Source organism: Anolis sagrei, chromosome 1, assembly GCF_037176765.1.
Source record: "Anolis sagrei isolate rAnoSag1 chromosome 1, rAnoSag1.mat, whole genome shotgun sequence".
Classification (NCBI taxonomy): domain Eukaryota; kingdom Metazoa; phylum Chordata; class Lepidosauria; order Squamata; family Dactyloidae; genus Anolis; species Anolis sagrei.
The window spans coordinates 176,144,113-176,166,911 of record NC_090021.1 but is presented as its reverse complement, the minus strand read 5'-3'; the positions used below and the strand labels follow the sequence as shown (position 1 = coordinate 176,166,911).

The 22,799-nt window shown below is 41.5% G+C and overlaps 1 protein-coding gene across 2 annotated transcripts in view; it reads left to right on the top strand.

The window, feature by feature from the left end:
• The window catches only part of TYW5 (tRNA-yW synthesizing protein 5), a 34,026-nt gene extending 14,670 nt beyond the window's left edge, over nucleotides 1-19,356 (top strand). The window contains exon 8 of one of the 2 annotated variants that reach the window (XM_060781848.2): nucleotides 19,165-19,356. In XM_060781848.2, the coding sequence (XP_060637831.2) occupies nucleotides 19,165-19,247 (83 nt within the window). In that variant the 3' untranslated portion in view covers nucleotides 19,248-19,356. Of the gene's footprint in view, nucleotides 1-2,220; nucleotides 2,505-19,164 lie in introns of those variants that run through there. The other variant, XM_060781839.2, reaches the window with a different exon arrangement.
• Nucleotides 19,357-22,799: the final 3,443 nt, after the last annotated feature.

Here is a 22,799-nt window from a genome sequence, read left to right as displayed (position 1 = left end):
AATGCCATTACAACAGGCTGCAGTTGCATCCATCTTTACATTGCACAGCAGTGTCTCTGGGCCATGTTTCTTATTTCTGAATAATTTAAAACATAGAACAAAAGTGCTTAAGATATTTTTTTAAAAAAGGTCCACATTCATAAAAGAGGCATTCTTTTTTCTACTTGTCGTTGATTAAAAGCTCCATTTTCTGTTACAGTATAAGAAAACTTAAGGCTTGGATTTAAGTTTCCACAATTGGAAAAGTATGGTTACCTGCACAATTGAGTTTTAACTCCTGCCAGGTATAAGTCTTTCCGTTTCTGTTTTATCTTGTCCCGGCTAGCTGTAATTCCTTCTGATCCTGACAACAGGATTTTAGTATTTGAAACAGCACATGAAAGCATGGATGGAGGTGCTATTAATTTACCCTTCCGCATGAGAGAAGCCTCCCACAGGATGGTAAAAGAGCCTGACGTCACCTGAGCAATGTCCTTGCAGATGGCCAATTCTCTCACACCAGAAGTGACTTGCAGTTTCTCAAGTAGTTCCTGACACGAAAAAAAAAATACCCTTGGCAGAATGCTGTATCTTTATTGAGCCCATCAGTACATTCCAGCTTTTTGCTTTGACATGTATTACACTTGCTAGGAAAGCAATAGTGACATATCAAGGAATTAGCTTTTGTTCACAGCACTTTCATGTCAGATGTATTATGAATTTCTCTTGAATTGAATGGCTGATTTGGACTGTCACTCCGATTGAGTGCTTCATATATATTTTTTTGAAAAATTGAAGGGCTATAAATATTGGAATAAAAAATATTGGTTGAAATACGTGTATGAAAACAAAATGTGAAGATTGTATGTAAGGGATAGCTACCTCCTGAAGTCAACTACTGTGCTGCTTTTGAGGAAGCTAAGAAATGTTGGTAGGAAGGTATACAAATATTTTTCACACATTCTGCCTTTCAAGAGAAAATAAGAATAATATTTCCCCTAGAGATTTTGTGTGCTAATGTTTGGAGTTAAAATGTTACTTAATTTGTATTATGTCTTCATTGGATTTTTTAATTTCAATTTTTGCATAAATTAAGCTTTCACAAATTGTGATTCAGTATTCAAACTTAAATGCATTGCAGCATGCCAGGGAATTTACACAGCTGTTTTTTGCAGCTTAAATTGGACTTTGAACATAAAATCAGGGAAGAAAACCGTCAAGCTTTCAGCAAGCCGAAATCACATGGTTTTATAAGTTGTATAAGTTGTAACCTACGGATGTGATAGCTGGACCTTAGGGAAGGCTGAGCGAAGGAAGATAGATGCTTTTGAACTGTGGTGTTGGAGGAAAGTGCTGAGAGTGCCTTGGACTGCGAGGAGATCCAACCAGTCCATCCTCCAGGAAATCAAGCCCGACTGCTCATTGGAGGGAAGAATACTAGAGACAAAGTTGAAGTACTTTGGCCACATCATGAGGAGACAGCAAAGCCTAGAGAAGACAATTATGCTGGGGAAAGTGGAAGGTAAAAGGAAGAGGGGCCGACCAAGGGCAAGATGGATGGATGGCATCCTTGAAGTGACTGGACTGACCTTGAAGGAGCTGGGGGTGGTGACGGCCGACAGGGAGCTCTGGCATGGGCTGGTCCATGAGGTCACGAAGAGTCGGAGACGACAACGAATGAACAACAAATAAGTTGTATTCAGTTTGATGGTGTTCATGTTCTAAAGGTCTGCACTGGGTTTTATAAAGGATTTGATACAGAGTTGCCATTATTGCTACAGAGTTGCCAGTATAAGCCTTGTAAACCTGAAGATCTCATTGGTGGAAGAAGATAATTTTGCCAGGCTTTCCAAACTACCCGCCATCCCATAGTCTGCTTCTAGAGGACCTTCCAGATCAGTGGGGAGAGGCTGCTGAGGTGCAGGAAAGGAGTGATTCATATAAATTGTCTCCTCCTTGATCCAACAGAGTTCTGCCATTCAGAGTGGTTTTAGCTATGGAAAATTTGAAGCTCCATAAAACTTAAAGAAACATCCTGGACCTGCAATTAACATTTACACAAGAGCTGAAGGCATTCAATCTTTTGACATGTTTTTACAAAACATTTACATCTGCTGCCCTTAGATAAGCTTTTGGCATTTTCAAGAAATGGTACCACTTTCTTTTGGCTGAGAACAAAATAGCAGTACATTGATTTAGTATTTGTAGAACATCTTTCAACCCTCTTTTTTTATCTTTCAGCCTTGTGGTTTCATAATGTGATTTCTGAGGAGTTTGGAGTTGGAGTCAACGTTTTCTGGAAACATCTTCCATCAGATTGTTATGATAAAACAGACACTTATGGAAACAAAGATCTCACTGCAGCCTCAAGAGCAGTACAAATTTTGGATAGGGCACTAAAAACCCTGGAAGAACTACCTGAAGAATATAGAGACTTCTATGGACGGAGAATGGTTTTACGCATCCAAGAGAAAACATATAGCAGTAACTATGAATAAAGAGCACTTTAAATTTTAGCACGCGAATACCAACATTGCACTCCAATGCTTCCTAAAAAGAATCATATGAGAATCCCTACAATTGGCCACTTCATGCTCATTTGTAGGTAGCAAATGTTTGTCACACTATTTTCATTCTTTTTGGAGATTAGTAATAAGTTCACATAGTAGGTGTTCTCCTTTTCAGATCACATGAAAGCTGCTTTCCCACAGGCTGTTTGGTTTTATTTTCCTCCTGTCATACACTCCTGGAGCTCAGCGACAGCTAAAGAATCTCTGCAACTCCACTCTGAGAAAATACTCCAAACAACTTTATTGATCCATGGCATGTACAATTTCTTTTAAGAATAAGGAAATTTGTGAACAGAAGTGCATATTGATATGAAAAAATACGGGCTGAGTATAGTCTTGTAAGAAAAAAGGGGGTTGGGGGTCATTGAAAGAATGACTTATTGTATGAACCCCACCAGTGATGGATGTGGACCAGAATTGGCACATATACCTCTCATGACCAGCTTTAAGTACTGGCAGTGTTTGGCAGACAATGGGTCTCTAGATCCCATTGTCTAGGTCCCATAGTCCCATATGTGAAGAGCACCATGAGCCCCACCGACGATGTATCTGGACCAAACTTGGCACACATAATCATCATGGCCAACTTTTAAGTACTGACAGGGTTTCAGGGGGGATTGAGGGAGGATGATGAGAGCTGTACTCCACCCACACTCAAAGACCCAAGTGTATCCTACATACAGAGAGTTATGTGTATTTCTAATGGGAGCTTTCATAAAATCCAAAACCAAACAATGACTGTTTCTAAAGTTTATCCTTACAAAGGCCTAACCTCCCAGTCATTGCCAAGTACTAAGCTAGTATGTATATATGTCTAGAAATTTTAGCCAAGCAGTTATTCCAAAAAAGCCTGGGTTGACTTCAATATAAGTGCTGAATCTTAACTCTTACCAAAAATGAACTAACTCTAAGCAAAGTGATGAAAACATAGTCCATCTTGGAAAAATCTTTAAAAAAAGTTTGACCCTATTTACTGTTCACCATGGCACTACTACTGACCTTTTTGAATGGTGATGGCTGCCAAGGGTGGCTGGCACCTTAAAGCAGTGCTGCCACTTTATCCTCTTTGCTGAATGACCCTCGACGTGTCTACAGGCTATATCAAAATCCATAATTTTAATCCCAAGGCTTGTTCTTAGTTTATGTATGTGTATATATACTACTTGCCACAGATTGAAGTCTTGGGCTTCTGTGTTACAGGAGATACATAATTGCATTTTGAGTTCATTATGAGAAAAAGATTACATGTTGCTGCTTGTCATGAGCATGCAGACAAGCCATTTTGGGACATATTGAGAGGTTTCCCTCAATCCCCGTCACAAGAGAGTACTTATTACTCAGCTGCAAAATGTTGAGTGTCCCATAGGACTCTGCATCTACCTGCAGCAATTGGCAGAGATCATTCAAGGATGTGGAGTGCGGCCATCAGTATGACACCCAGATCTATTACTTCATGTCACCAACATCACAAAATGGTAAATTGCAATCTGGTCTTGATAATGGGACGGCTGTGGACAAATATAGGAAGCTATTAATTATCTGATAGGCTGAGGACTGGACCACTGCTAGAAAATGGAATTGGTTGGAAAAAAATAGAACTGGGGGGTTGGAGTGGGGAGGTTGTTTGCAAATGCAAAACTAAAAAAAAAAAAACAGTTGGTAAAAAAATATCTCTGTTATAAAAGCAGCAGTACAAAAAAAAAAGAAGTTGAAAATATGGAACATGGATGTAATTTAGATCTATTGAAACAGCAGCATGGATCAAAACCTGTAAACTGAGGCTGAATTCTAACATGGCAGTACTATAGGTAGACTACACACCTATGTAGAGGTCTAGAAACTTTCAGGGTGTTATGTCTTGAAATAACAGCTGTACGCCTATTGTCACTAGAGATAGTAGTGGCTCTAGGCAACTTATTACTAACCGCTTTATGGATGAGAAACCATGATTTGTGAACTTCATTCTGATAATTTTGGGGTACTTTACTGTAAGACCATGATAGTGGTGGTGGTGGTGAGGGCCTCAAATGATGGAATTGCAACTTCTGTATGTCCCTCAGCTCTACCAGAGGAACCACCTTTATCCAGACATGAGACCTGCAGGCCAACAGGGAACCAATAACCACATCAGAATGGGTTTGAGACTTTAATTGTCATGTGATATCATAAAAAAGTAGCAAAAGGGACCTATAAAATGCTTGCCTGGCTTTCGTGATTGCCTAAAACAGGGGTCCTCAAACTAAGGCCCGGGGGCCAGATGCGGCCCTCCAAGGTCATTTACCCGGCCCTCACTCAGGGTCAACCTAAGTCTGAAACAACTTGAAAGCACACGACAACAACAACCCTATCTCATCAGCCAAAAGCAGGCCCACACTCCCCATTGAAATACTAATAAGTTTATATTTGTTAAAATTGTTCTTCATTTTAATTATTGTATTGTTTTAAGTGTTTTTTGCACTACAAATAAGATATGTGCAGTGTGCATAGAAATTCATTCATGATTTTTTTTCAAATTATAATCCGGCCCTTTAACAGTTTGATGGACTGTGACCTGGCCCTCTGTTTAAAAAGTTTGAAGACCCCTGGCCTAAAACGTCAAGCAGATTATCTTCCAGAAACCAACATAATTGTAGTAGTTTGTACCAAATGAATCTTAGTCATGGAGGAGCCAAATCTCCCATATGTAGCCAAAAGATCTAGCACCATGTGGTCCATTTCAGCTGAGCCTTCGCCTACCCCCAGTGAAACCAATCTGTCAAGGGGTCATCCAGAGGCCCCACACACAGGGTTGTCATTCATTGCCTTTTCTGGATCAGAATTAGGGAAGGTGCAGATTGAACACATGTGCACCCATATCTTCGGGCTGCAGCTTCCCTAATTCTACTCCAGAGCTCTGAAGGAATCAGATTTGCAATCCATGAAAGGAATGCAAAAGGAAGGGAAGAAGTCAGAAAGTTGGCTGGAGCCCTAAAGTTTTTAGGAACTGTGTTGTCGGAGACTTTCATGGCCAGAATCACTGGGTTGCTGTGAGTTTTCTGGGCTGTATGGCCATGTTCCAGAAGCATTCACTCCTGATGTTTCACCCACATCTATGGCAGGCATTCTCAGAGGTTGTGAGGTCTGTTGGAAACTAGGCAAGTCAGGTATATAGATCTGTGGAAGGTCCTGGGTGGGAGAAAGAACTCTTGCCTGCTTGAGACAAATGTGAATGTTGCTGTTGATCATATTGATTAGCATTGAATGGCCTTGCAGCTTCAAAGCCTGGCTGCTTTGCCTTTGGGAACTACCTAAAGGCAGCTGCAGAATGATCTCCTGGATTCCTTTGATCTTTAGCCCTGGAAATCTTGAGAGTAGCAGAGTTTGAGTAACCCCTCACCAAATGACATTCTTGTGATTCTGTAGAATCCAAGAGTCGGAAGGGACCACAAGTGCCATCCAATCCAGCCCGCTACCATGCAGGAACACTCAATCAAAGCACTCCCAACAGATGGCCTCTGCTTCAAAATAGCCTCTGCTTCAAAACCTCAAGAGAAGGAGACTCCGCCACCCTCTGAGTCAGCATATCCCATTGTCAAACAGCTCTTAGAATCAGAAAGTCCTTTCTAATGTTTCAGTGGAGTCATTTGAATCCTTGGCTCTGCATCCTAGGGCCCATTCACACTATCCCAGGAGTTCAAAATGGTGGCCATGTTTTCCCCCCTGAAAACACGGGACGAATCGCTACAAAGGAGGGAAACCTCAGAATAAAAAGATCCCCTTTTATCCCATTTCTGCCCAAAAGGAATGTATCTTCGATGTATCTTTGTGTGTGTGTGTGTGGCCCTGCACTTCCAAAAACACGTGTTTTCCTTCCTCCCCCCTGTCTGGACGCCCTCCCTGGCTCCATTTCCCCCCTTCAACTTAGGGGAGCCTTCACCAGAAGTAGGCCTGAAGCCTTTGCCTCTCTCCCCACTGCCCTACTCAAAGCCTTCTCTCTGCTCTTCCAAGGGAGAAAGGAACAAGTGTGAAAGGCTTCAGGCCTTGCCAGAATGGAGTCTTCTCCCCATAAATGCAGGGGGAAATGGGGGCAAGGGAAGGGGTGCCCATGATGCCCACTCCTGCTTATCTCAGATAAGCAGGGCTGAGTATCTGGACAACCCCTCAGGGTTTAGGCCCACTGTGTGGCCTCCATCCCAAGAGGAAGTGGGATTTAAAATCCAAATTCCCCTCAGATCTTTTGCCTTTCTGGAACCGCCCTCCCAGTCTCCAGAGTAGCAGAAAACAGCCTTGTCCCCTCTCAAATGTGACATTCTTTCAGATATGTAAATATGACTATCATGTTGTTTTCTCGATACAATTTTCCTCAACATTTCCTCACACGACTTGATTTCCGAACCTTCGATTCTTTTGGTTGCCCATCGCTGGACATGTCCAAGCTTCTCAATACCCTTCTTGAATTGTGGTTCCCAAAACTAGTCACAATTATAAAGTTGAGGTCTGACCAAAACGGAATAGTGGGACTATGGAGGGAAGGATATTAGCGGCAAAAAGGAAGTACTTTGGCTACATCATGAGAAGACAGGAAAGCTTAGAGAAAACAATGATGCTGGGGAAAATGGAAGGAAAAAGGAAGAAGGGCCGACCAAGGGCAAGATGGATGGGTGGTATCCTTGAAGTGACTGGCTTGACTTTGAAGGAGCTGGGGGTGGTGCCGGCCGACAGGGAGCTCTGGCGTGGGCTGACCCATGAGATCACAAAGAGTCGGAAGCGATTGAACGAATAAACAACAACATGGCTTCCCTCAGCCTTGGCACTGCCCTTCTATTGATGCAGCTGAGAATTGCATTGGCTCTTTTAGTTGCTGCATCCCTCTGTTGTTGTTGTTGTTGTTGTCATGTATTAATTTCCTCATAGGGCTTGATTTCCAAACCTTTGGTCCTTTTAGCTGCTCTTCTTTAGACATATTCTAGATCAGGGGTCTTCAAACTTTTTAAACAGAGGGCCAGGTCACAGTCCCTCAAACTGTTGGAGGGCCGGATTATAATTTGAAAAAAAAAACATGAATGAATTCTTATGCACACTGCACATATCTTATTCATAGTGCAAAACACACTTATACACAATACAATAATTAAAATGAAGAACAATTTTAACAAATATAAACCTATTAGTATTTCAATGGGAAGTGTGGACCTGCTTTTGGCTGATGAGATAGGATTGTTGTTGATATTGTGTGCTTTCAAGTAGTTTCAGACTTAGGTTGACTCAGAGAGGGCTGAGTAAATTACCTTCGAGGGCCATATCCGGCCCCCGGGCCTTAGTTTGAGGACCCTTGTTCTATATCCTGTCTTGTCTGGATTAAGTTTCAATTTGCTTGCCCTCATCCAGTCCATTACTGAAGACAGGCACTGGTTTAGGATCAGGATATCTTGACTTTAGGAGGAAAGGAGGAGTAAAATTGTGTGTCTTCTGTGTATAGAGGTCATCCGCACTCCGGATGACCTCTCTCAGCAGTTTCATGTATATGTTAAACAGCATGGGGCACACAAGATAACCCGGAGGACCCCATAGGACAATGGCCAAGGGTTCGAACAGGGGTCCCGCACCACCCATTTCTGGGTTTGTCGCTCCAGGAAGGAATGGAGCCACTGCAAAACTGCCTCCAAGTCCTATCCCAGCAAAACAGCTCAGAAGGATACCATGGTTGATGGTATCAAAAGCCTCAGAGAGGTCTAGGAGAACCGACGGACACACGTCCCCTGTCCAGTTCTCTAAGTAGGTCATCCATCAAAGCAACCAGTGCTGTCTCTGTACCATAACCAGGCCTGAAAACAGGTTGAAATTGATCTAGATATTTCATTCCATTCAGAAACCCCTCAAAAAGGGAAAATTGAATACTGGCCAATAGTTGTCCATTATGGAGAGGATTACTCATGGTCAGCTTGCAGTCTAGTAAGACCCCCAGATCCCACTCAGATGGACTGTTTTCAAAGCAGCTATTCCCCACCTTATATCTATCTATTTCATATTTTCTGTCACTGGGCAAGTCACATCCTCACAGCTACAGAAACATCTTGAGGGATTTCCCTTAGGATCACAATAAGTCAGAAATAGTTTGGGAGAGGGTGACAGAACTCTACTCATCCATCTTCTTATATAAATAGAAATGTAATGTTCGTTTGTGGGATTAACATAACTCAAAAACCATAGGGCGAATTGACACCAAATTAGGCCACAAAACACCTACTAACCCAATAAGTGACCATCACTCAAAAAAAATCGTTTTGCCATTTTGGAGTTGCAGTTGCTGGGATTTATAGTTAAACTAAATCAAAGAGCATTCTGAACTCCACTGATTATGGAATTGAACCAAACGTGGCACAAAGGACTCCCATGACCAACAGAAAACACTAGAAGGTGCACCCAGAGAGCACTGTGGACTCAAGACAATGATGGATCTGGACCAAACTTGGCATGAATATTCCATATGCCCAAATATGAACAGAGATGGAGTTTGGGGGAAATAGACCTTGACTTTTGAGAGTTGTAGTTACTGGGATTTATTGCTCACCTACAATCAAAGAGCATTCTGAACCCCACCAATTACAGAATTGGGGCCAACTTCCCATACAGAACCCCCAGGACCAACAGAAAATACTTAAGGCCACCCATTCCAATTCCCTTCATCAGGGCAAGAAAATATAATCAAAGCCCTCCTGACAAAGAGCCATCCAGCCATAGATATAGATAGATAGATATGGTTCACACACACAGAGAGATATAGTATCATAAATTTGAAAGGGACCCCTAAAAAAGGACAATTATATGTTGCATGTTCCAGAGTGGGCAAACCAGACAATCGCCACACCAACTCTGACAAAGAAACAGCAAGAAATACTGTTTACCCACAAGCATAAAGAAATTACATATATTAGAAACCAACACTTTCTCATTACTCTATTTTCCAGATCACCAGACTGGGTCACAGCAATGCATGACAGGGGACAGCTAGTGATTAATAATCAGCTAAGAGTGATAGGTAGGAACAGGATGGAAACTGATCACAAAGAGAGAGCAATGATGCCAGGAAAGAATAAACCATTAACAATACACAGGAAAGACAATACAGAGGATGAAAGCAATTTAACTAATGGGAGTGAAGCCAGAACTGCATTTGTATAAAGTTAGGTGTATGATGGGGCAGGGGAATAGAGATCTGGGAAGAGTCAATGTAATCATGCAAGTTGATCATCTGAAATGTTGTTTTTATTACAGAATAAAATTTTAATATAGAAAAAATAACAGAACAAAACAAAGCAAGTTAACAATATACATAAATCTCATAGAAACACTTAAAGTTTGGATGGTTCCAATCACTTGACAATTTCATCTGAAGATATCAAGATTCTTCCGAACTTGATGCCAGAAAAGAAAAAGAGAGAGAGAAACAGAAAGTCTAAGTTACTGCTTATCAACTGTACAAGATGTATATGTGACTCCAGACATACTGAGAGGAAGACATGGAAGTGGTATAAAACATGACTTTTCCCTTGCTGAGGAAAGAGCTGTCAGGAGTACTGGTTGAAAGCTTTGACTGTGGGCTAAAGATATTGCATATATAGACCCAAAGGTAGCCACTTGTCCCAATTTGAGTAGGCCCATTAAACCAGCGGGACATTCTCAAGGACTGTTTCACCATTCTGCCATTGATTCCATGAACTCACATGAGTTGAGGCTACCCACTGGGTTCAGGTGGCTCGGAAAGTCTTAGGGTGCATTTAGATTGCAGAATTAATGCAGTTTGACATCACCTTCGCTGCCATGGCTCAGTGCTAGGAAATGCTAGGAGTTCTAGTTTAACAAGGTCTTCAGCCTTCTCTGTCAAAACATGCCAGGGCCTCACAAAACTACACATCCCAGGGTTCCATAGCACCAAACCATGGCAATTGAAGAGGTGTCAAACTGTATGAATTCTATATTAGGGAACATAACCTTTCAGAGAAGAGCCAAAAACCTTTAGAGTAGAATCTCCTCTGGTAGTATACGACCAAATATAATTAGGCTAGGCAATGGTTTCAGTTGTTAGACTGAATAACCAGCAAACTCTGATCTGTCAAGAAAATAGAGATTTGCCAGTGCATAAAAACAGCAGAGCTTTAGAAGTGTTATGGTCAGCATGGGTACGAATGGAATCAATCCATTTACCAGAGGCCTTGGAAAGAGGGATGTGTGATCCATAACGGGATTGTGGGTTCAGGCATGAATCCTGCAAGGAAAGAGGAACTGTGTTAGTGGCTATGAATTACACAAAAACCAATATACAGTGAGCCCTTGAAGCATCACCTCGTAGAGCTCATGTCAAACCTGCAGTGGGTTAACTGTCCCTCTAATGAGCCCCATTTATACAATGGTGTATTAAAATGGCAAATTTTACTTTTGAGATTTCAAAAAAACCCCAAAAAAACACCCTTTCCAAGCTGTGGAATTCACGTGGCCAAAAGTCTGACTCAATGTGAATACATGACTTTAACTCCTATCAAAAAAAGGGGGGAAAGGAAAAATCAATTTCTCTGACTAGAATGGCAAAAAAATAAGGAGAACATAAAAAGAAATAGGAGAGGAAGATGGCGAGGAGTGAAACACCCTGATAACATTGCTCAGTGAGTTTCTTACTAAGAACTTCTAAAAACTAAGAATCCTAAACAGACTGAAGGCCTGGCATGTTAACAAGATAATTTGCCAGATAATTTGCTAACATCTACAAAAAGGGAGTGACAATTTATCTAAGCTATTTTGAAACCCATAAATAGAAATACCCAATGCCAATGCACTCCACCAATGTACCACTTCTGGCCTTTTTAAATGTCGGATAGGAAAATGGAAACGGCAGCCAGGATTGGCTGACACTCAAGGGTGGCATTGGTGCTTTCCCCTCTCGGCAGAATAACCTTCGACTTCCCCACAGATCACACCAAGGCCCATAATTCTGGCCCCAAACCTGCCCTTGACTTATACATGAGTATAAATACTATGTCACATGTTAATGACAACTGAAGTTACTAAAGTTACTAAATTATTGCCATGTAAGGATCCACGTGGCATTTAACAGAGGGCCAAATGAGACCTCTTTGGGTTGTGCACACTAGACTCTCAACCCTCATATTACTATAATGAAAACTATTGTAAATACCCCACATGCCATCTAGGAAGGGGGAGGAAGGGCAAGACTCCTCCACTTCTTCCTTAAATGATGGAAGGGGGGTGGGATATTTTAACATATTTTTCAAATTATCACCCTTGTGGGCCACAACAGCCTTAGGGCCTGGGTACAAACTATGGAAATCACTTAAGGAGATCCCAAAAATGAAGAGCAGTGCCAGGAGAAGCAGCCCCATCCAGAGAGACTTCCTTTGGTGCCTTGCAGGTGTGGTCCAAGTGGGGGCTAAGAAAAAAAAAAGATTGGTTAGTCACTGTTCATGGATGTTCACAGATGGCAGATGTTCACAGATTCTACAATGTAAGAATGTGTTTTTTTTTAATTCCTGCATCTCTGGCGTTTTAGGGTTTCAAAGGCCTAACGTGACAGTTCCCAACAGCTACAAACTTAAGCAGCTTTCTTGAGCGATACTATCAAACCAATGGAGACAGTTGCCCTCTGAACCAAGGACAGATCTTTTGCTAAGCCAATGAGTCTTGGTTGCTCATTGGTTGACAATTCCCTAGAAAGCTGGCCCCAGTTAGGTTCAAAATCTTGCCCTCACACTTTACTATTGTTTTCTATCCAAAGCTATAATGACCTATTTGACATAGCTCTTATCCTTATTGCTACCATATGACGTATGCACTTTACTCACTAGCCCCATCATTTACATTGTTGTGGTACCAGTCCACCCACTCATGATGAGAAATTGAATCTTATTATTGGTTGTTGGTTTTGATGCCTGTTTTTATGTATTGTTGTAATGTTGTTGTTTTATTTGTTTTATACTGTTGTTATGCATTTTAATGTGTTACATTTTAATTGTATTGATCAGGCTTCACCCCATGTAAGCCGCCCCAAGTCCCTTCGGGGAGATAGAAGTGGGGTATTATTATTACTATTACTATTATTACTATGTAGACTCTAACCAGCCATCACAGCCCTGTACAGACATGGAGTAGGTTTCCACCTGAGCCTTAAAGAGCATGTCCAAAGCCCCAACTAGATAATACAGTTTCACAATGCAGTTTCACTTCCATTATCTCCTCCCATGCCCCAGGTGGAGTAAATGGAGCCACAACAAAAGGGGTGCAAAAGGTAAGTCACATACATTCCCAAGTTTCCATTTTGTGATCCCTGATTGTTTATGGTTCCTGATTGATGAGGAACACCAATGTAATCCCTAATCCATCTAAAACACAGACATGTGCTTTTCACCTTAAGAACAGACAAGCATCCCGAGCTCTGAGGATTACCTGGGAAGGAATCCCACTGGAGCATTGCAGTGCACCCAAATACCTGGGAGTCACTCTGGACCGTGCCCTGACCTAGAAGAAGCACTTCCTGAATATCAAGCAAAAAGTGGGTGCTAGAAACAATATCATACGAAAGCCAACTGGCACAACCTGGGGATCACAACCAGACACAGTGAAGACATCTGCTCTTACCCTATGCTACTCTGCTGCTGGGTATGCATGCCCAGTGTGGAACACATATCATCACGCTAAAACAGTGGATGTGGCTCTTAATGAGACATGCCGCATTATCACGGGGTGTCTGCGCCCTACACCACTGGGGAAATTACACTGCTTAGCCGGTATTGTACCACCTGACATCTGCCGGGAAGTAGCAGCCAATAGTGAAAGGACCAAAGCAGTGACATCTCCAGCTCATCCCTTGTTTGGATATCACCCAGCACGTCAATTACTTAAATCTAGAAATAGTTTTCTAAGATCTACAGAGACACTCGCTGGAACACCTCAGCAAGCGAAAGTCCAAAAGTGGCAGGCTCAAACCCAGAGCCTCAACCAATGGCTGATACCAAATGAGATGCATTCCAAGGCATTATTGTGGTTTCCATAGACGTTTACGCATAACCACAGACTCTCAATATTATAGAGTCAATGCTGTGTAATTTCTACAGAAACATATTACTGTGGACGCTAAAATATCCCTTCCTGATGCATTTGCATTGGAAAGAGAGAGAGAGAAAGTAAGGCACATCATCAATTTTATGCCCTTACCATTTCTTCCTTTACATTTTTCTTAATATGTTCAACAGCATTTGTAGAAATGTCGATCTCAGGCGCTTGAAGATGGGAAGCATCCATTTCCCTGTCTGGATTTTGCGGTACAACTTCATACTCTTCTCTAGATAGAAATGACACAAACAGTCCAAATAGTCAACGTATCACCCTTAGGCCTGTTCATAACTGAGGGGAGGATTCCTCCTGGGCTTAGCAAAGGAGGGCTGGCAGAAGTGAATGCCTATGCAACCAAAACAAAATATCACTCATAAAAAGTAATCGGGACATCATGGGGAATATTAAAGATTACATCATATGGAGATCGAGAAGCTGAGGGACAGCAGGGGAAACGGTGGGGCGGCGTAAGGCTTTGTCCTCTTACTGTCAGTTGGGGAATCTCTTTACCTCAGATGGACAGTCTTTTGGATCTTGGGTCCAGGCATGAATCCTACAGGGAAGGAGGAACTGTGTTAGGGACTATGAATGACTTAAAAAGCTATCTGCATTTCTGCAGTGGTGTGTTAAATTGATGTCCCTTACCTAAATGGTAAGGTAACTTCTTCCTTAAATGATGGGGGGAATATTTGGACTTATTTTTCAAATTACCACCCTTGTGGGCCACCACAGCAGCCTTTGAGCCTGGGTACAAACTATTGGACTCACGTAAGCAGATCCAAAAAATTAAGAGCAGTGCCAGGAGAAGCAGCCCCATCCTGGGCCAACTTTTGGGTATGGTCCAAGTGGGGGCTAAGAAAAAAAAAAGATTGGTTAGTCACTGTTCATGGAAATTACTCCTGAAAGAGGCACATGTTCACGGATTCTACAATGTAAGAATGTGTTTTTTTAATTCCTGCATCTCTGGCGTTTTAGGGTTTCAAATGCCTAACGTGACAGTTCCCAACAGCTACAAACTCAAGCAGCTTTCTTGAGCGATACTATCAAACCAATGGAGACAGTTGCCCTCTGAACCAAGGACAGATCTTTTGCTAAGCCAATGAGTCTTGGTTGCTCATTCAAGGCTAAGCCACCACAAAATACTTGGCATTGTTTTTGCTGGGGAGTCCCCGGTGGCGCAGCGGGTTAAAGCACTGAGCTACTGAATTTGCTGACCAGAAGGTGAGCTCTCACTGTTAGCCCTAGTTTCTGCCAACCTAGCAGTTTGAAAGACATGCAAATGTGAGTAGATCAATTGGTACCGCCTCAGCGGGAAGGTAACAGCACTCCACCCAGTCATGTTGGTTACATGAGGCCTTTATCTTTACTTTTATTCCTGCTGGGGATATCCAATCCTCTCAACCACCTACCCACACTGCTATAAAGATGGCAAATATGCTCAGAGGCAGGTCTAATGGGGTGGGTTAGCAAGACTTCACTATCCCACAGTTTTTGTGTGCTTCTTCACAATGTTCCTCTCAGGAGTCTAAATCTCACTCCTGCTAGTGATTGTTTCTTGGGAGAAAAGCATTTGGATTCTCACATCCCTACAACAGGTGGTTGTGGCTCCTTGTATGTTGTGAAGCTCACATTTTGTGCCACCAGAAGGGGGAGGTGTGTGTGTGTGAATAAATGCTTTTCATCCACCAAGTTTCTAACTAGAGGCAACAGACCACATGATCAGCACAGTCCTTGTGCCCATCTGGCAGTTCCAGGAAAAATACATGGAAAGGTTTATTTATTAGTTTTTTGATTTATAGAAAACCAACAGTTATTGTAAAGATTTTTTTAAGTATATAAGATAAATAAATACATTATTGAAAAGGCCAAATGGATTTGGTGCATCTTTTAAAGTTGGGATTAAACCCAGAGTGGGCTCCCCCTCCCAAGTGACAGAGGAGCCACCACCTACCATCCCACCAGCTACCATTGACAGAAAAGCAAACCTTGCTGAAGGTTTGAATGGGCAAGTTCACCCCAAGGTGCACTTACTGCAGCAAGGGAGGCTGTCTGCCACGCCACTCTTTTCCCAGGCGCTTCTTGCTACAGGAGATCATTGGCACCTTCTCCGGATTCTCTTGAAGACCCTGAAAAAGAAGATCCTGCTTTGTATGTTCAAAAGAACCTCGAGGTTTTATTCTGCTCCCCTTTCCATACCCTCCAGCTGCCCTGAGTTGGTAGAGACTGTCTCAAATCATCCTCTTGTAACCCCCACTTTTTCCTCTGCTTTTAAAATAGCCCAGTTTCTCTCTTCCTCCTCCCATCGTCCCCTTTGCTTCTTGACTAACTTCAATTGCTGCCCTTGCACTTTGCTACTCCGTGTGGAAACATCTCACCATGCTAAAACAGTGGTTGTGGCTCTTAATGAGACATGCCACATTATCACAGGATGTCTGCACCCTACACCACAGGAGAAATTATACTGTTTTGCAAGTATTGCCCCACCGGACATACGGTGGGAAGTAGTAGCCAATAATGAAAGTACCAAGTCCCATCCTCTGTTCGAATATCAGCCAGCACACCAATGCCTTAAATCAAGAAATAGTTTTCTAAGATCTACAGAGATTTTGGGAAATACGTCAATAGGAACACCCTTACTCCAAGTCATGGAAGTGATTCAACAAGGGCAAATTTGAAAGATCCCATCCAATGTGATTTCTGAGCTCAGAAGACGATCTATGTCCGTCTCTTCTGCCCCCCGCCCGCCAGTTCCAGACACTTAGGAAGGAAATCCCTTTTCATTGTGGGATGAGCTCCATCTTACATCATTCTCTTACTGTATTATAAGTATTTAGAAATGGAAGGGTAGGGTAGCTATTTGGGATAAGGTAAGAAAACCATCCTATTCTGCCTATCTTTTATCCAGCTCTCATTTCCAGTAGAGATTTGGTACACTCCAGTGGCCATGGGTAGACATTACATTTTCTAATCATTCATCCACTGCTAGATGGATGAATTATCTATCTATCTATCTATCTATCTATCTATCTATCTATCCACATATACATATGGCATTTCCATTTTTCCACACATATATTAGGGGGAGAGGTGTAAAAATTGGGTAAGAAAGAAAAGGGGGAGAAAGGGGTTTGGGAGTTCTTGTTAGTAAATTAAATCTTTACCAATATGTAATATTTCACAGGGGTGTGTGTGTGAAAACTAGAGAAAATTAGATTATTTCATCTAATTTGTCATTCCATTACACTCATTTTCATTACTTAAAGTATTACAAGTTTGGTATATCCTTTGTAGCAAAGAGAAAAGTGATATCAGTTTCAGATCTGATGGTTGTCTTCTTTTATCTTCTTGTATTCTCTCATATTGTTCTTTCTTCTTTTCCAGCTTTCCTCTTTCCAAGTTCATCTTGGTTATTCTGGTCAGATAGTTTCTTTTAAATCTTTATCTAAATCTAATTATTATCTAAGTAATCTAAAAATTCAATATACCGTAGCCTGTAAGTTAGTAATGTATGAACAAAGTTTGGTCTGCATTGCTATGACGATTGTTGTTGTCCCCGTAACATTACACAAAGCTTATATATTTCCATATAAACATTCCTAATCTATTCAAGAGGTGTAAAGTCATCAATTTTCAAGATCTCCTAAGTGTGGGGTCAATATATTACACAAAATTTGTATATAAACGCTCTAAATCTAATTGTAAAAGAGTTGTTCCAATTGGGGATTACAATGAGAACAGTTTCTAAGGTCTGTCTATGAAACAATGATTGAATTGTAAGTGTTGTGATAAAACGACTGTAGTTGTACAAATATTTATTTATTTATTTATTTATTTATTTATTTATTTATTTGATGCACTTATTAACCGCCATTCTCAGCCCATACGGGCGACTCATGGCGGTGTACAGTACACATAAAAGACAATTACAAAAGGCCAGTATCAACAACATATAACTATACAACAATTACAGACTACACAAAAATCCGCTTCGTCTCTTAGTGGAATCATAGCCAGTCTCATCTTCCTTGTACCATTCCAGTTCTCATTACCGTATTGTTTGTTGCTTAGCACTTAATTAAATGCCCTCTCGAACAGCCAGGTCTTAAGGCTTTTTCGAAAGGACATGAGGGAGGGCGCCTGTCTAATGTGTGCCGGGAGAGTGTTCCACAGCCGGGGGGCCACAAATATGATTACAGGAACAAATGGGGAACTTACTGCAATTGCAACATCCATTTGCAAAAAAAGGTCTTGTATCGCTTAGCAAGAGCAACTGGTACTTTACCAAAGCTGTTTTTCAGGGATTCCTGGATAAGAGAGGGAGAAACTGCCTTTAGACTGTATGCTCGGCTGAAGGAAATTATTTAATATACCTACAAAGTACGTCATTAGAACAGGTTGCATCCAGTGGCGCGCTTTCTTTTAATTCAGTAAAGGCTTCTCTGCCTATATAATGAAATAATGGGCAAATTGGCGACTTCATTTCATTAATGTAGGATAGTGACTGAGTGCAAAGATGATTTGGACATGGCATAAAAGAGAATAATAGGAAGACAAGAAAATACATGAGAAGAAATCACTTTACGGGTGTAAATAAAAGCATGCATGTCTTTAGAATGAATAATACTTTGGCCTCTCTGGTGTCAAAAAGTACACTTGCCTTCATGCTGCCTCTGAATGAAAACTTACATTTGGGATGAAAAGGGTAACGGTGCCCCTTCACCACTTCATTCACGGTGGCTGAATTTCATCAGCCTTAGAAATGCAATGGCAGGAATCCAATTGTATTTGTTAAAAGTGCATGTAAGGAAAATACAACCAAATTCAGCATCCGCATTTTGATGACTCAGTCAAAAATTGACACCTTTTAAAACTTCTTCAAATATGTCGCAATCAAATATACATCTAATTATTAATAGAAGGCATTGCAGATAGAGGAATTTGCTTCTGATCCATTTTAAAATTACAAATTATTTGTGTAAAAGTTAAAATGGACCAAAGAATTTTTGATCAGGAAAGCTGGGTCAACTGATATATAGGTCAATGAAATGCAACACTTTTCTTGATCAGGCATTCCAGAAGGCCAGAAGTTGGACCACCAAAGAGAGAAGAACAGGGGTGAATTCCTCTTTTAGGTTCCCAACATCTTATAGATTTTAAATTGTATTGAAATGCCTTTAATGTAAGCTGCTTTGAGTCTCCTTGTGGAGGGAAAAAGTGAGGTATAAACAAATATAATAAGGATTATTATTATTATTATTATTATTATTATCCGTGAGTCATATTTTGGTCCCAAAACCTGTCCTCAATTTATACATGAGGTTGATTTATACACAAGTACACATCATATTTAGAAATGTTTTGGAAAGCCAAAGGAAATACAGCAGAAATTGTATTTAAACTATAACCTTTTAAAAAAGTCCATGAAACATTTGACTCCAGAATTAAATTCTAGAATGTCAAAGTGAGTTTGAAGGAAGTTTCTGCCAGAACTTTTATCTTCAATGTTTTCTCTCAGAGACAGAGACCCCGATCCCAAGAAGAAATGGGAATTCTGCCTGCACAAACCTTCCTGAAATACCAACTGAAACAAACATCTGAAGCAAGATGCAGGTCTGAGTTTGTTACTAGATAAGCAGACAGTCAACTTTGAAAGCTAACGTCATGTCTTTTGCATCTTCTGGCTAACCTAATAAAGGTACCATCTTGATGTATTGCATTTGGCTGCATGAGTAACATAACTATCCTTGAATACATTTTTATTTGACATGATTTCTTATACTTTCTTGTTCATAAACTGAACTGCATCCATACTCACAGGAACACGCCGCTTCAGTTTATTCGCTGGTATTATTTTGCTGGAGAGAGCAGGCATAATTTTCGGTCTGGCCAGCATTGCTTTCTCAAAAGTGCTTTCTGTCCCTCTCTTTTTCTCCTCTTCCTCTTCCTGGCAAGAAGCCAAATCAAAGGATTCGCTCTCAGAGCGCTTGCTCACTCCTGGAAAAGCAAAAGGATTGTGAACAGACAGCAGGAACACGTTGCTTCAGTTTAATCGCTGGTATTATTTTGCTGGAGAGAGCAGGCATCATCCTCAGTCTGGCCAGCATTGCTTTCTCAAAAGCACTTTCAATCCTGCTCTCTTCCTCCCCAGGACATGATGTAAAATCAAAAGATTCGCACTCAGAGCGCATGTTCACTCCTGGAAAAACAAAAGGATTGTGAAGAGACAGCCAAGACTTTCAGTTGCTCGTGCGGGTTTCATAGAGTATCTTGTTATTCACCGTGCACAACAGGATGCTGGATTGACAGTCCTTCAATGCAATCCCCAGTTCTTATGTTCTTCCTAAAATATCATCCTGTTTAAGATACTGCATATACTATATCCTTCAGTTGGGTGTGCTCTGTTTAACTGCCCAGCCAATGGAAGGACACAAGGTTACTTTTCCAGTCCCCTCTGTTCCATCTGCAACTTTGTGACACTATCACACGTTCCCAAGATGCCAGGAAAAAGAAATGGGCACACAACTGTGATCCTCCAAGTCTGGGAGGCATTTTATGACAGCTAATGATTCCCCAAACCAGCAATTGCCACATCCAGAACCTCTCGCACAGCAAAACCATTTCGAGATGGAAATCCAATCACTTCTTCTTCCTCCTCCTCCTCCTCCTCCTCCTCCTCCTCCTCCTCCTCCTCCTCCTCCTCCTCTTCTTTCTCTTCTTCTTTCAGTTGAACTTACATTTCCTTCGTAATTCATTTTCAGGCTTCATTAAATTGTCCTGTATTACATTTCTTCCAGGTTGATGTGCTAGCTCAGAGGCTTTTGAATAAAAAAAGATTAAAGATATGTTAAAAACTGGGATATCAATGATTACAGATTATACTAATCTATACACATAATAAAAGTAAAAATGTGTGTATGTGGTGGAGGTATCCACTTACCTTATAGTTCCTGAGAAGCCTCCAAAGGCTCTCCCTACACTGATATTGCAGGCTATAGTGAGTGCCGTGAACATGCAGCCCAACCCCTGACAATATCCTCTCCAGACACCAATCACCCAAGGAATGCTTTCATTCGGATACCACTTCATTCTAGATGTTCTGTTTTTTTCTCCAGAATGGACATCCCAGGGTTCCTTACTATCTCCAAATTTGCATGACCCTGCCCACTGCCTCTCACAACCCTTTCCTAACCATTCCTATGGCACACAGCAAGGAGGAATTGATCAGCAACTGAACAAGAGGTTTGGAAAGAATCCACCATGATTTAGAAGAATTGTACTTCATCTTCATCCAGAGAGCACTGTGAATCCAACCATTGATGGATCAGGACCACACTTGTCATACATGATGGAATTTGCAGTACCGTCACTCAGTTCCAGAGACCACTGCAACCCCCATGAATGACAGACCTGGACCACAGATCCCCATGACCCAATATACAGTTTGGGGAAGGATAGAGCACAGAGGATGGGATATGCAGTACCTTCACCTGATTCACCTCCAACAGCCGACTGTGACCCCCATGAATGACAAACCGGGACCATACTTGGCACACAGACTCCCCATGGCCAAGAGAACATACTGGAGAAGTTTGGGGAAAATTGACATTCATGGGAGTTATAGTTCACCTGCATCCACTGGGACAAAACTTGGCACAGAGAAGGCCCATGACCAACTGAACATACTGCAGGGATTTGAAGAATGGACCCGGATATTAGGAGCTGTAGTTCACCTGTATCCAGAAAGCACTGAACCCAGCTACTGATGGATCTGCACCAAACTTGGCCAACTGCATACAGGTAGGGTTTGGGGTTGAATGGCCTTGGATCCGGGAGTTGTAGTTCACCCTTATCCAGAGAGCCCTGAACCCAGCCAATGTCAGATCTGGACCAAACTTGGCACACAGACCCAACATGGCCAACTGTGCATACAGGCAGGTTTTGGGGTGGATGACCTCTGATACTGGTGGGGTTTGGTGTGATTGGCCCATGATTTTTGGAATTGCAGTTCACCCACATCCTTATACATTTTCTAAGGGGTGCATTCATAAAAACAACAGGAAAGACTGGCTCTTTGTTAAGAAATAGAGCTAAAAATTATGAAACTTATATAACCTAACATCCCAAAACAGTGCCTTTTTCAAATAACCCAGGCCAAGATAACATACTGGAGATGTTGTTGTTGGTTTTTTTTTTGAGGGGGGGGGGGGATGACCCACCCGTATGGGAGTTGTAGTTCAACCTGAATCCAGAGTTATTACCAAACAATGCCCTTCTCAAGTAACCCGAGCATCGCCGGGCCCCCAAGCTAGTACTATATAAATAATGGCTTAGCATATGTAACGAAAAAGGTCATACTACAAATAATGTTACAACTGGTTAGTAACCTTGATAAAATACTATGGTAATATCAAATTTGGAAAGGAAACCTACTAATTCACTATGCACCGCTTCCTTCCATCCAGCTACATTCCAAGAAACCATTTGTATATTTTCCCCACAGGCAGACTGTTCTGTATGACATAGTTCACAATCAACAGTCTCTTTCCAGCCAGCTACATTCCAGGTTACAATCTGAATAGGTCTTACTGTATCTAAATGTTCTGGTTGACCTGGTTGTATTGGTATTGAAGATTCTGACAGTCAGTTTATATCTGGGGCTGGTACAATGTCATCAGTATCTCCAGTGAAAACACAGTTGTTAAAGGTCTCTCTTCTCTGGGTTGCTGCGGGTGCTGTCCATTGCTGGTATTTATCATAGCTTTTGTCCTCCTTGTATTCCCACTAACTTTAATCGTTGCTTTTGTTTTCGCCAGCATAATGTCTGTAGTCATGTCTGTGTTATTAGTGTTCATTCTATTGCAAAATGAGTTTGGTGTTGCACTCATTTCCCCATTTTTGCTTATCTGACCATCTTGGACCTGGCTGTGAAAAGTAGTGCTGTCTTGGTTTGGTGCGTCCTCCTGATTTACGCCCTTGCAGCTTAATATTGGATTTAGCTGTTTTATTCCGGTTTGTTTCCTTGAAAACAGTGGTCTAAAACAAACGTCCTTGTAATAGCGTACAGGGAAAATTCCCAAGGTGCTTAGGAATGCCTTCTTCCTCAATAATAATCTAGGAATATAGGAGTGTTTGAAATGGAGTGACACCCTT